Genomic DNA, 14319 nt, shown 5'->3' with positions numbered 1-14319 from the left:
TTTGGCCTTGTACAAAATGGTATCAAGCCCTCGAGGATATTCTTGAGATATAAGTGTCCGAGTCTTGATTAAATGTAATCAGGAACATTAAAAGAATATTGTAGACATCACATTTTTGCTTATGCCCGATTCGATAATTCGTCACTTGGTTGTTGTGGATTCTTAATGATGAACACAAGTTATGCGAATTTCAGATGTTTATGAGAGATCATCTTCCATTTTTACCTTCTTCCAATCTTTCTAATTTTTCCTCTTCTTTCCTTTGAACACTCGATATAGAATTACGCATACTTAAGATCAATACACCATACACTCAATTTACAAGTACGCGCGATTAGGTTCATCATGCATTTCAATAACCTAGAGATCTCACAAAGTTAGGAAAATGAGTCATTGAGATTTATAAATTATTATATTGGGACACAAAAAAGTCGCATGACGAAATTCACAAAATTGATAAAATGACAAAAATACGTCTCGTGGGTCCAACACTTCCGAAATATCTCAAAAATATCTTTTTTTGTTTCATTCATTTATTTTATTTTTAACTTTCTCCTCATATTTTCTATCATTTACCATTTATTTATTTATTTTTATATTCTTTTTCCGTCTTTTTCTTTTGATTTTTGTTTCATTCATTTATTTTATTTTTAACTTTCTCTTCATCTTTTCTATCATTTACCATTTATTTATTTATTTATTTTTATTTTTTTTTTCCCTTTTTTTCTTTTTAAATTTTTGGTCACTTGGAAGTCTTAGTTTACCTCGAGTTATTTCATTGACAATATTATTTTCTCAATAATTCATGATCATTTATTTTGATATGGTAAGATTTGAATCATGCAAAAATCGTTTTTGTATGCTTAGTGTATGTGTCAATATTTAATTGATTTGTTGGTTCATATGTGCAATATTATTTGACTATTAAGAAATTATTATACGCACGATGATAGTTGGTCAATATGCGTTCAAATATGAACATTTCAACATATTTTTTTTGTGGGTGTGTGTATGATATGTTCATTAATTTGATAGTTCATTCACGTGGCATACTTGCTGATTTGAAAATTTTACTTACATGATATGTTCATTAATTCATTATTTTATATGTACCGATTTTGAAATTTATAGCATGTGATAATCTTTATCAATTTAGAAATTTTCTATATTTGATGATACACTTATCGATTTGAAATTTTTTGTCGGTTTTGAAAATTTTATTCACGTGAATTTTATCGATTTGGAATTTATTCATATTATGAATTCTTACCAAATTTGGAATTTTTTACACACAAGATGACATTTACTAATCCGGAAAATTTTCATACATGCAAGGACATTTATCGTTTTGAAAATTAATTGAGTATGTGATGACCTTTTTATCAATTGGGTAAATGCTCATGTATGTGTCAAATAATTAATTTGGGGATTATTTATGCATATTGTAAATATTTTCAATTTGAAAATTATTTATTATACGTAGTATTTTAATTAAATTTCATTCTTATAAAGACTTTTCACGTGAACATTATGTTATCGGATGATTTCGGGCATTTCTCAAATTGTCTGTGTTCTGTCATTGTGTGCGGAATTTGAGGAGTTATGTAATTTCAATTTTTAGAGAATATAAGCCATAGGATTTATTATTCTACCTCAACATAAAGTAATGATAATGATTGGACCATAGTCTTCTTATCTTGACCTAAGGATTTTCTTAGATCATAGTAGAGACCGATCATCTCGATCGGGTGGGTTCGATACCTAACACCTTTTGAAACCTATAATCTAACCCCTTACCCTAGTTTCTTATCAGTGAACCAACTCGATCCATTTTTGGAGTTATCTATAGTTCTTAAACCAATTTAGGCAACGACTCCCCATTCCCTAAAAATTTCTCAGTATTCATTAGACCCTTTTTATTATTTAGTAAAAGTGTCAAGACGTTTTCAAATACCTAGTTCATTGTGAAAAAATAAACAAAGTAAGAAAGAGAAGTGTGCATAAGTTCACGGATCAGATCAAGAACAATCACTATTTTCCCCTTGAGTTTTTATAGTCTTATAGATCTGTAATACACAACAATTTCCACCTTGGTTTTAATTTTATCCCACCGACAATAACATGTCATATGTGCTCATCATTCTACCTTGGCTTAAATACCAAAACCACCTTGGAAAGGGATTACATATGTTTTCTACAACAAGTTTTGCATCACCTGTGCTTGGGATGCAACTTCACTTTAAACTTGAATCAACTCGAATCAATCACCTGTCTATTAACATCACAAACAATTATTGGCATTTAAGAACCACCAACTATACACATTATCAATCATCTCGATCCACCTTGACTCAATCATATGACCAATGTATATGTGTAATTGTCCCAAGATGACTGCCTAATCCATTCCAGAAAGGCACCTCGACTCATCTTCTCGAACCTTAGGAACTTCCTCACGATCATTTGTAACTTAGAAACTCAAATTTGTCTCCACCCCATCTATGAAAGAGATTCTTTGTTGACGTCTACTATTTTTATATACCCGACTTCCATTTTTTCGTTGAGGTCTTTGAAATACTACATAGTGTATTTCCACCAGAAAATACAGCTCACCATACTTTCTCCCCTAATTAGGACCATGTAACCATGTGTGATTTTTGTAACTCTATCTCTAGTTGAATACTTAAAACCCATAGAGTGACAACGAGGCGGGTTAAGGTCAATTTTAACTAAACCCCCACCCCTAATAGTTTTTCTAAAACCCATTCCACCCTTTCGAAGGAGCAACTCGCCAACAAGTAAAAATTGGGATGCCAATAAAAGCTCTCTCTCATTTTTTTTTCCCTTAGGGTTCTATTTTTTGAGGTTTAAGATTTAATATGAGCCTAATCAAAATTATAAACAACTATTGAAAATGTTTGAATGAGTGGTATAATGTTTTGGAATATTGAGATAATAATTTGAGCCAATACTTTGTAATGTTTGAATGGTGTGTTTTAATCTTTAATTGGGGTGTGATAAATAATTTAAGAAATTGAGGTGTAATATATCGAGGCAGGACGGGAATATCAAAAGCATCATTGCCTCGAAATCAAATCGGTTTTCCATTTTTAATACCAAAACTACCCCAAAACCGTTTAAAAGTGCAAAAACCCGACCCAACAAGGGCGGGGCACTGGCAAGACATCGTAAAATTGCCATCCCTACACTAACTTACCAAGTAATATTAGATTTTTCTACATCTTTGGGACAAAAGCTACACTATCCAAAGTATGTACTATTCTCTCAAACATTTTTATCTTTATTGTACCAACTCTCATGATATTACAACCCAATCCATTGCCCAAGGATAGACCATATGTCTTCCTATATCAAAATATTCATTTTTTGAGCATATATGGACATAAAAACCTGAATCTAATATCCACTTATCATGATAAAAAGTTTACATATCTTTGGAAATTGTGTAAATATCTCTGTAGTAATTTTCACATTCACCTTCATTCTCTACTGCAATGGTTGTACTACCAGAATCATCCCTACTTTCTTTCTTATTTTTTTTCGCATGAGGCAGTCAATCACTATTGATGTGATCATATTCCTTGCAATAGTAATATTGTATGTTGGTCTTCCCTTTCAATTTGGATCTACTCTTGCAATTTGTAAATCCTTTATCCAAAATTCTTTATTGTCGATTTCCTCCACGAATAATCAACATTTGACAATTACCTTCATGGTTGGGCATCTTTCTTATATCGTTTGATAGGAGTGTTGCTTTAAAATCTTCTAGCTTCACTATATATTTTTCGTAAAGAAGCATCGTCACTAAATTGTTGTAAGAATGTGAAAGTGAGGTAAGAAGCAATAATAGCCTTGTCTTTTTCCTCCAATTTTGTGCATCTAATATCTGATTAAATTCATTCATGTATTCCAGGAGATTCACACCATATCTCATCTTCAAGGCAAATAATTGCCTTTGCAGAAATAACTTGTTGGTACTACCTCAATATATTTCCAATCTACATCCTTATTTTCCTGTTTACCAGATTTCCCTTTCAACACCCTACTCATGCCTTGTTGAACCAAGACATCATTTACCATTCTTTGCCACGGATTGAAATTACCACTCCCTTCAAATCTCTCGACCTCAAATTTCGTGTTCGGACTCTTCGTTGTCATCTGGACGATCTTTATGACTCTGAGACCAATTTGTGAAAAAAAAAAAAAAAACAAATGAAATGGCAAAAAAAGACACAAGGAATCACACAAATAGAAGAATTTATGTAGCTTGGCAGTGCGACTATGTTTATGAATTAGATTAAAAAAATAATCACTATTCCCCTTGAGTTTTCACAACCCTAGATACCTTTATTTACAAAATTGGAAGTTACTAAAACTTGTCTATCTCGCCAAAAATAGAAACTCAAGAAAAAAAAAAAAAAATCCAAAAGAAATTATTACACAATTTCATTTTTCGTACCACAAAACAAGAAAACAGAATATAAGACAATTACACAACAGTCGTTTCACTTCGTTTCTATTATAATGAACCGATGATACCAAAAATGTCGTTCGTGGAATGTTTGGTGACTAGGGATGACAAGAGCGTTGTAATCCCTTTGACGACCAACGTGGACTCCTTTATTATCTTGACCCTAATTCTCAATCCATAGCCAATGAGCTCCTTAAGTATTTCAATACATATCTTAAGTGTGTTAGCGAGGATAACTAGTTATGCGTTAGCATATTCCCCTTGGGTAAGCCCGCATGGATCTCAATAATCAACTCAAACCCCATTAGGGTTGGGTTTGGACTTTAACAAATTTAAGCCTAAATATGGGTGTAGGATTGATTAGGGGTGCAACTTGCTTCGGTTCGGTTTTTGAGGTCAAATTGGAACCGAACCAACATAGGTCGTTCCCACTAAATAAGAACCAGATCCGAACCAAATTCCATTGGAACCAAACCAACCCAAATCAAATTAAAGCCTGTTTGATTCGGTTCGGTTCCTCGGATTGCAAATATTTTATAAATTATAAGTAATATTTTTTAATGAAAAAATAAACATAAAATTTCATATAATAAATCACAAATCTATCCATAAAAAATCATTAGTTTATCCATAAAAGATCACTAATCTATGTAATAACTCGTAAATAATTCATAATAATTATTATATACATATATATTTATTTATTGCATAGGGGTTCGATTCTCAGTTTGGTTCGGTTCTATACAAGCTTGATCCGAGGACCGAACCAAATTGATCGGTTTTCCATTTTTGTAACTTGGAACCGGATCGCAACTTGTTCCACACCAAACCGAACCACCTCAAAACCATCGGTTTGGTTTGGTTCTCGGTTTGAACCGACCAAGTTGCACCCCTAGGATTGATGTAAGGTACAACCCACTTCTTTAAGAATATATATTAGGGATCAACAAGGCTCAACCTGAATCCGGTCTTACTTTTTAATCTCTAATCGAGCCCTTTTAGATACACTTAAAAAAAAAGGTAACATTTTTAATTTTTAAAGGTTAAAAAAGCTTTTTTTAAAAAACAGTTTGTTAGGATTAACTTAAAAAAAAAAATTTTAAAAACTAAAAATTTGAACTTTTTAAAAAGAATAAAGAAATTGCTTTCTACCAAAAAAAAAGAAAAAAAATACCTTCATCTTCAAACTTATTCTTAAGGTTTAAGGAAATGGAACTAGTGGTTGAACATGTGGGTAAAATATTTATAATGGAGTTTGAAGATGATGGACTTCAGATCGAGGTGTTCCTACTCTTAGTATTGTTACAATTGAAGATGAGGGTATTTACGTCGTTTTCACTAGTTTAATACAAGACCCAGGTCAAGGGGTATTTCAATAGTTTAAAAACATAGGTATCTTGGTCGTGTGCTCGCCCAAAACCTGAAGGGTATGCACATACACTAATGCTGACGTGACACAGGATTTACTGCGATTCTCACAATTCTGACCTTGTTCTCCATGGGCATTTGTACGCCTCTCTCTCTAAGGTTTTTTTCTCTGATTTCAAGCTTAATTCGACAGATTTGGTAGCGGTGAGCCATTCTGGTTATACAAAGGACTTAGGTGAAGTTATGAGACTTCTGAGATCTGCTCCAAGGGATTGCGTTCTGCAGGAGAGGAAGTCTCTTATTTCATTTCAAGCAAGCCTCCGATTCCTGGTTTTTCTTTTGTCTGTTAATTTTTTTTTTTTCTTTCTGATGAGGTAGGTGGAATGCAAAGTCTCAACTGAACCGATCCCAATCAAAAAAAAAAAAAATTATAAGGAAATTGTAAGGCTGGCTATTCTTGATGGAACTGAATTTTTTGTTGTAAACAAGGAAAAAATGTTCATAGATCGATTATAGTAGAGATAAGGATTCTTCATCACAACCTTCAAATATGATGATATACATTGACAATGATACAATGTATCTCATGTATCATAATATGATGCATCTTATTTTATAACCGTTAGAAGGAATTATCTAGTTGAAGGGTCTAAAATTGAGTTAGTGAGATCAGATATGACATAACTTGAATTTACAAGAACATGGCTATCGGATTAGAGAGAATGGAATGGAGGGGTGTGATTTGTTCAGCCAATCCCAAAATTTTGAGTTAAGGCTTGATGATGATGATGATAGACTACATTGTCATAAAAATATTATCTGTTAACTATGACTTTTTTATGCCCATAAAAAAAGCTAAGACCATTTTACAGTTTGTTATGTCAGAAATCACAAATACACTGTGATTAAGTTGCATGACATGAGGATTGTCTACCATGTGGAAACTAGAATTTCATTTGTCTTATGGCTTAACATCCATTACACAATATAATTTATGCTATTTTTATCTACCTATCTATTGATACATCCCTTAATGCATGGAAAATTATACCTAATATAGTATGTGTATGTGTGTCGGAAAGGTCATAGGCTTCCAACTTTGGAACAATGATAGGACAGAATTATGAAAAACCCATTGTGTATGGAACAAACCAAGTAAGTGAGACTGAATTTCCCTTGCAAAAGAACAATGAAGCAACAAATGATCTACCGATTCCCCAGTAACCTTACATATAACTTAGAAATTAGGCATAGAAATCATTCCTCTACTGATTAGATGATCATAAGTCAAGATTTTGTCTAACTGTTGCTTAGATGCATTGTTTATTTTTATCACTTTCATCTGAGAAGTTAATGTTCCTTTGTCTAGTTCTGACTTGAGTTATGTCAATCATTGACTTGATTTATTTTTATCCACAATTCGTATTTAAAACTGACTTCAGCCAAACTTAGCATATCATCCAGGTGACAAATATGTGCGTGCAACTTCTTTGACATTGGAATTCTTTTACATGATCTTCTCTCGAAAACCATAGTTTTCTTGTGTAGATTTTGGGGAGTTAGATAACAAAGCTAACATATATTATCATTTCTCTGAAACCTGCCTCCGCTTCATTGAAGCCAAAAGCCCTTTGATCTTCCTAACATGATTCGTACTTACATTTTCATTGCTGGGGGCAGAAGGTGACATATGTACTCATGGATACCATATACTCTCTTCACTAGTTTGAGCAAGGTAACAAGGATTATGTTGAGGTCTGATTGTTACCCTTTCCTTCCATAAGAGAACTATGGTCCTTCAGTGACTATTAAGCTGATATTCAGAATGATTTCTTCTTGGATGGTAGTGTACATTTTTTCCTTTCTATTCTTTCTCGTGTTTTCCCATTTGGGTAGGATGATGGGCATACGATCCTGCATTGTGTATTGAAACTGAACATCCAATTTGGTCAATCGATCCACAACAAGAAGATCTGAGTGGGTAGGTAAAGAGTATTTAAAAGCGATCTCCATCATTTGATAAAGAGAATCACATCCAGGACATCAACAAAGCATGTGTTACTATACTTGCTCTCATACTTTTTTTTTTCTATTTGTAGTTTTGAACTTTTTATGCTTCTGAGCTAAAGAACAAGGAATCCTTAGGAAAGAATCCATCCTCTATAGTAGCTTCATTATCAGAAAACGAGTCCACCATGTAAAAATAAATCTCCGAAAATATTTTAGTTACTAGCTTACTGAATCATTAAACCATTCAATTTTGTGGGGGTGATTTTTTCATATAAATACATTCTGTATTCTTAAAAGAAGAATAACAACAATTGCTAAACTTGGAACTATATCTTAAAATCAAAAACCAATGTATGGTATACATATATATGTATATATATTTTTAATGTTGTTGGCCTTCTATGGAATGGTATGGTCAGGGGAGCCTGAGGCCTTCACCAAATAAAGCCGACAGCATGGTGTTCCATCATCTGGATGAGCTTGGACTGACCTGGGCAAGTTGCGGAGCTTGTTGAATAGATTTACGGGATCGTGCATGAGCCCAAAATGGGCATCTGGGTCTCCAATTTGTGATAGGTTAACGTCAGTAAATCCCAGAGAGGGAAGGAGATGATCAGGCCAATCGCTATAGAAATGAAAGGTGGAATGGGCAAGTGTGGTTGAGGACTTGTTCATGAAGTCTGCTAGGAGGACCGTGTGTGTCAAAGAACAGGTAGCAGCTATGGTCTCCAGTACTTGCATAGCTTGGAGATGGGAGAGGTAATAAAGGATACCTTCAAGTACCCATATTGTATTTCTTTCTGGAATGTATCCTGATCTCCGAAGCTTCTCAATCCAATCATTGTCTCTGATATCGGCTGCTACCCTGGTCAAAGATTTGGCCTTCATCGTTAGTTGTTGGTGCTCATTGTCAGACCCCATTACTGCCTGTATAAGAGTGGCCTTCATTTGCAAGAGCTTCGGGAAATCAACCTCAAATATGTTGCTTTCTTTCAAGCAGCTCAGTCGGTATGCCCTTGCATCCATTCCTAATCATAGAGAAGAATTTAAAAATTGAACTTTAAACACGGTTTTGTACGAGCATTTTACCTTGAAACACTTGAATCAAGATTTCCAACTGTGTGATTCTTGTCCTAAACAGGGAACAACTTGGGTTTGAATCAGGGACAGAGTCAGGATTTTGATTACTTGAAAATTTTAAAATTTCTCTGTTATCTGTTGCTATAGCATATAAAATTTATAAGTTTTAAAAATTCTTGTGTCAACACCAGGTTTGAATTAAATTTTTTACTTAATTCAAACGATGGAATACTTTATAAATTCAAGTATTAGTGGGATAGAGCCAATGACCAACCTGCACCCAAGAGAACAACTTGGGGTTCTTCACCATTAAAGGAATTGAGAGCAGCCTCAATCTTTGAATCGAACCAGAGTGTGCGAACTGCAAGAATAATCCCCGATACTTCAGGGGCATTGTTGAGTCGATCTTTCTTAATCTTCTCATGAAGACTTCTCAAATATTTCTCTCCCGCGAGTACCTCTGCGACCGGATCATGGATCACATGCTTCCACAAAGCTCTTCCCGCTGCAGTTTGACATGCTGAGCGTTGGAGTGAATCCCACTCGTCGTCAATGGATGCATGGAGTGCTCTAATTGTGTCTGACATAAGCAAGTCGGGAAGCTTCAGCTCGAAACACACTTCGGGTGTTCCATTTTCTTGTTCAGACATGTCTCACAAGGGGATTCAATATCACAGAATTTTACATAAAAGAGAGGAGGGAGTGAAAGAGATAATGCATCAAATATATATATTTGAGGGATTGGGAGGGGATAAGAAAAGAGAGCCACACACAACACAACGTCTGGAAACTAACACATCCAAGTTCTGTGCTGCATTGTGAAGGGAGGCTATCAGTCCACGACCATCATTATGGTTAGTCTCTTTCTCTCTCTCTTAAAGTGAACTAAGAACCAACCAATCCTTACTTTTAAAGTGGAAATAACAAAAAGGATCGTTTGAGGCTCCCTAACAAACGAATGGCTGAGATGAGAGAATACTCCTAGAGATTCCTCTTGAAAATGGATTTGCCAAAATCTTTAATGATAGGAACCATGTACTGCTCTCTTGGAAGCCTGTCTGTTTGATGGAGAGCCTCTAACTTCGTTTGATGTTCAGATAAAGTACCAACAAAATGGCCCTACAACTAGAAAAAGCTCCAATACATACAAACCATTATATGCATAATTACAAAAGGGTCCCGAGATTTATGTTGTACTAGTAGTCAAGCACGTTCTTGTTTTCATCTTAGGACTTAAAAGGGCCTCTATTGTTGGGAAAAATACTGGGGTTCTCCAATGAACGGCTGAGATGGGAAGAGATTTCTTAGGGAAGACATGGATCCATCCCAGTCGTTCATTGGACACTGGAAAAGTTCTAGGACAACGTTGATTTTGTCTGGCAGTTACCAATTGTATCAGCAACAACTTTGGTAATTTGCTAGACAGAAATATCCCATGGGAAGTGGTACTCTAAGCTTCGATGTACCTTTTTTTGCCCGAAGGTCAGATGATCATTTGATTTGGATGTTGTGGATCACAACGATCTTCCATGGTCCCTTATTTTATTTTAGAAAAAACTCTCTTCTAAGTAAAAAAATTTCCTGACCGCATCACCTTGTGTGGCATCAAAAACCATGATCTGATGTCACAAGGATGGAAAGGATCAAATTCTAAGAACTTTGAAAAAAAAAACCATTTCCAACCTTGAATTTAAATTTTAAATTTAAGAGTTTGGCGTACATCCATTTTTAACACTTTGGATCGAGTCAAAAAAGGTTTTTTTTTTTTTTTTTTTAGTATGAGTTTTGCCATGAAATCTAGATGGTTGTGGTGTTGGATTGCCCAATGATCTTAAATCTTACAAAGTTAGCCAGGCTAACCCAACTTTTTAGTCTATTGGTCACTGTTTAATGTTTACACAAATAAGTTACCTCATTATTAACCCTTTTGATTAAATTATGACCATTAGATATCAGTATTTTTTATAAGGGTAAGGATTCTAGACTCAAGGAAAATGAACTCATAAATTCACTTATAATATTGATCATATAAACATAAAATCCAACGGTCAAGATAAATTTTAAGAAGATGTGATAAAGATATATATTTTGTCTTCACCATTGGATTTAATGTTTACATGATTGGGATTGTGGGTAAACATATGAGTTCTCCTACCTTAATCTCGACAAACATCTCCTGTTCCTCTTTTGGACATAAAATGGGTTGGATCTAAGTGTATCCATATTTAGATTTTGATAAAGATCCAAATCTGGATTCAACTGGGATCATACTAACTAAGCCAATATCTTAATCCCTTAAGTTGAATTGCATTTCACCTTAGAAAGTATCTTTAGATTTGGATAAATCATCCTTAGATTCAGGTAAGTCACTTTAGATAGTATCGGGTCAAAAGACAATAGATTATGTTGAGCTGGCTCAACTCTGATCGAATTTATATCCTTCCCCTGTTATCGTTATTTCAAATACTATAGTAAGACCCTGGTTTCTAAACACAACCAAGTAGGAAAAGAAAGAATGATGTCATGAACCTGGGATCATTGACGGCAACTTATTTATTAAAATTTCACCAATAGACCTTAAATACTCCGTACATAAAATCAACTTGATTCAATCCATCGGCCAGACTGAAAGACTAAAACCTTCCAATTGGAAAAAGATTTCCCAGAGGAATCCCTTTGCCAAGGAGAGAAGAAGAAATTTTCATTTAAATAGCTTTCATCACCGGGCATTTGAGTATGAGCTTTATGATAAAAAGAAGAATAATACTGAAGTGACCTCAAGATTGTACCTCACATGGCACATCTTGACGTGAAAGTGTATAAGAATCATTGATGCTTGTTCACTCGTATCTCGAGTGAAAAAGCATCTGATACGAGTGAAAAAACAGTTATGGTTCCTATACACTTTTCAAGTGCAATCTTGAGGTCACTCCAACACCTCTAAAAAGAAAGGAAAAAAAAAAATCTAAGACATCCTCTCATCATCAATTTAAAGAAAATTAATCCAAATTGTGTTGTGTATTTTGACTTGTTATTCTTGAAATTAATAGATCTTAAATAATTGTAGAATGTAAAAGTAAGAAAAATTGAAAGAACTTATTGGTGACTACAATACAGAGAAATCATTGTTCTTAAAATCAAATTCGCGCTCTTTTAAGATTATATTTACAATGTAAAAGATTTTGACGGTTGATTTCCAAGATTCAATAGTCACGTAATTTAATGAGCCCAACGGTCTAATACATTATGACAATGATCGAGATTAGACAAAAATAACAAAATAATTTTGATTAAAAAGAATTTCAATTAAACACAAACCCAAGTTCGGCTTGGCATGCGTGTGCGTGCATAAAGACTTTTTAGTGGGTTGACTCCAAATACAATGGGTTGCAATCCCATTGTCGTTCGCATTCAAGCAAGAGAGAGGGGAGAAGGAGATCCTTTATTAATTAAATCACTCCTGCATGTATTTTATGTGGAATTAAAATTTTTGAAGAGTTATCTCTACAACTCTCGTAAACAAGAAAATATAAGAGTCTTTGACTTTCAGGTTTAATTTACACACAAAATAATAAAGTTCTTTAGCTTTAATTTTCACCAAATAAAAAATTCTCTGCACTAATAATACTTAAGAGGTCTTGAGTTCAATTCTTACCCCTAACAAAGTACAGTAATGAGGAAAATTATGAATCTTACAACAAATTATTGGCCCAAAAGAGGTTGCCACGTTACTTTTTCAGGTTGCAGGGCCATTTAAGCATTCGGTAACCTGGGTCTACATCAACAGTTCCCAACAAAAAGTGGATATTCTTTGATTCGCATAGTGTGCCATCCTTTAGACAGTTGTGCGTATGACACAGCATGCATGTGGTATTGTGTTGCACACAACAAATTCCACAAACCAGTAGAATAACTGAGTGGTTAGGTTAGGTTAGGTCAGGTCATCCTCTCTTACCAAATGCTAACGAGTGGACTGAATGTGGTGGGTCGGCTACATAATATTTCCATGTTTCCAGTATTTATTGGATACATTGGCATCAGAGTTTTTTATCTAAGAAGGTGCAGCAAATGCAGTTACAATTTTGATGATCCTATCGATCTGATCAACAATTACTGATATCATTGGGCTGCAGCTCATGAATTTAATGGTCAAGATTAATGGGCTTTTACTTGATTAGTTACCAAAGCAATTACTATGTAGTTCTAATATCATGGGTGCTTTAAACGGATTCCCACTCTTTTAATCTATTTAGAGAACCATTGCAACACCATTTATTTTTTATTTGTCACACATTAATCTCCCAAATGAATTAAGGATTGGGAACAATAGGCTTGTGATAAAAAATCCTAAACAAACATGCTATCCCAACCTTTTTGATAAATTTGGGATTTCAACTCAAAATCAATTGGCAATGAGTGTCTTAGATGTGAGACTAAACTCAACGTGCCCCCACATGTGTGTGCTAGACTGGACTAAAGCACATAGGGATATGAATTGAACGACATGGAGAAGAGAAAGGCTCACTTTGATATCATGATAAATTTGGGAGGTCTAACTCAAAATCATTTGACAATAAGTGAAAAAGCCCAAAAACTTATAGGCCCATGGACTTCTACATGATATCAGATCAGATTACCACAGGGATGTAGGAGTCTTGTTGCACGTGAGGGGGAGTGTGAATGATAATCCCAATCGTCTGGGCATCAAGACCTTGGACTATATAAACTTGGGGCAATCCTCACCTTACAAGCCAGATTTGTGAGGGTGAGTTAGGCCCATTGGCTTCTACACTTTTAACAAGAAATCAAATGGTTGGGATTTATCTTAGGAAAATGTAATGTAATTTCATATTATTCTTTTAGAAATGCCTATACCAAAGAACTTTTGTGGGAGAGAAGTTTCACCATAGAAACTTAGATCTTCTGGTAATACAACAAAAGTTAATATCTGACCATCTTAGCAAGAATCTCTTTATTGTAAAAGGCCTCAATCGTGTATGATGCCTGCCATAATCAATCTTGCTTTATATGTACTAATCTTTGACAGGCTATTCACATGGTCTTGCAGAAGAAAACTAACCTATTTTGGTTGTAGATCACTCAACCAATTGCACCCCATCACTTAAAAATTCTCTTTTGCACTCTACTACTTGCATGATTGTATTCCAAAATTTTTAAGAAAAAAATTGCACTCTTCTTTCTTTCTCTAACATGTGTATGTCCTCTCGTCTACTTAGAAGTATATCTCATAATTATTGCATCAAATAATGATTTTCTGACGTCCCCCTTTGACATAACTGTAGATCATTTGTCTTGGGATGTGTATATATATATATATATAAAAAAGAAAAAAAAAAAGATTTATAATT

The 14319-nt window shown here is 34.4% G+C and overlaps 1 protein-coding gene and 1 long non-coding RNA gene across 2 annotated transcripts; one reads left to right on the top strand and one right to left on the bottom strand.

The window, feature by feature from the left end:
- The first annotated feature begins 5781 nt into the window (after positions 1 to 5781).
- On the top strand, positions 5782 to 9123 carry LOC147407343 (uncharacterized). The gene is made up of 2 exons (XR_015176769.1): positions 5782 to 6190; positions 8290 to 9123. It is a non-coding gene; the product is annotated as an uncharacterized LOC147407343 (long non-coding RNA).
- LOC147407342 (Leucine carboxyl methyltransferase) lies at positions 8182 to 9600 on the bottom strand. Its single transcript, XM_086435861.1, has 2 exons — positions 9225 to 9600; positions 8182 to 8898 (listed from the first exon to the last, which is right to left on the bottom strand). Exons 1-2 carry the CDS (start codon positions 9598 to 9600, stop codon positions 8270 to 8272), a joined length of 1005 nt encoding a protein of 334 aa, XP_086291987.1. The 3' UTR covers positions 8182 to 8269.
- Between the last annotated feature and the right edge of the window lie 4719 nt (positions 9601 to 14319).

The sequence above is a fragment of the Akebia trifoliata genome, chromosome 3, assembly GCF_017979445.1.
Source record: "Akebia trifoliata isolate Shusen 1 chromosome 3, ASM1797944v1, whole genome shotgun sequence".
NCBI lineage: Eukaryota > Viridiplantae > Streptophyta > Magnoliopsida > Ranunculales > Lardizabalaceae > Akebia > Akebia trifoliata.
Note: the sequence above shows the minus strand (reverse complement) of the source record. Positions and strands in the feature narration are given on the sequence as shown.

Excerpts from the sequence above, each read along its gene's own strand:
- LOC147407342 (XM_086435861.1), bottom strand. The coding sequence starts at position 9,600 with ATGTCTGAACAAGAAAATGGAACACCCGAAGTGTGTTTCGAGCTGAAG. Across the intron at positions 8,899-9,224 it reads AGTTGTTCTCTTGGGTGCAG|GAATGGATGCAAGGGCATAC; the intron begins GTTGGTCATTGG and ends CTCTATGATTAG.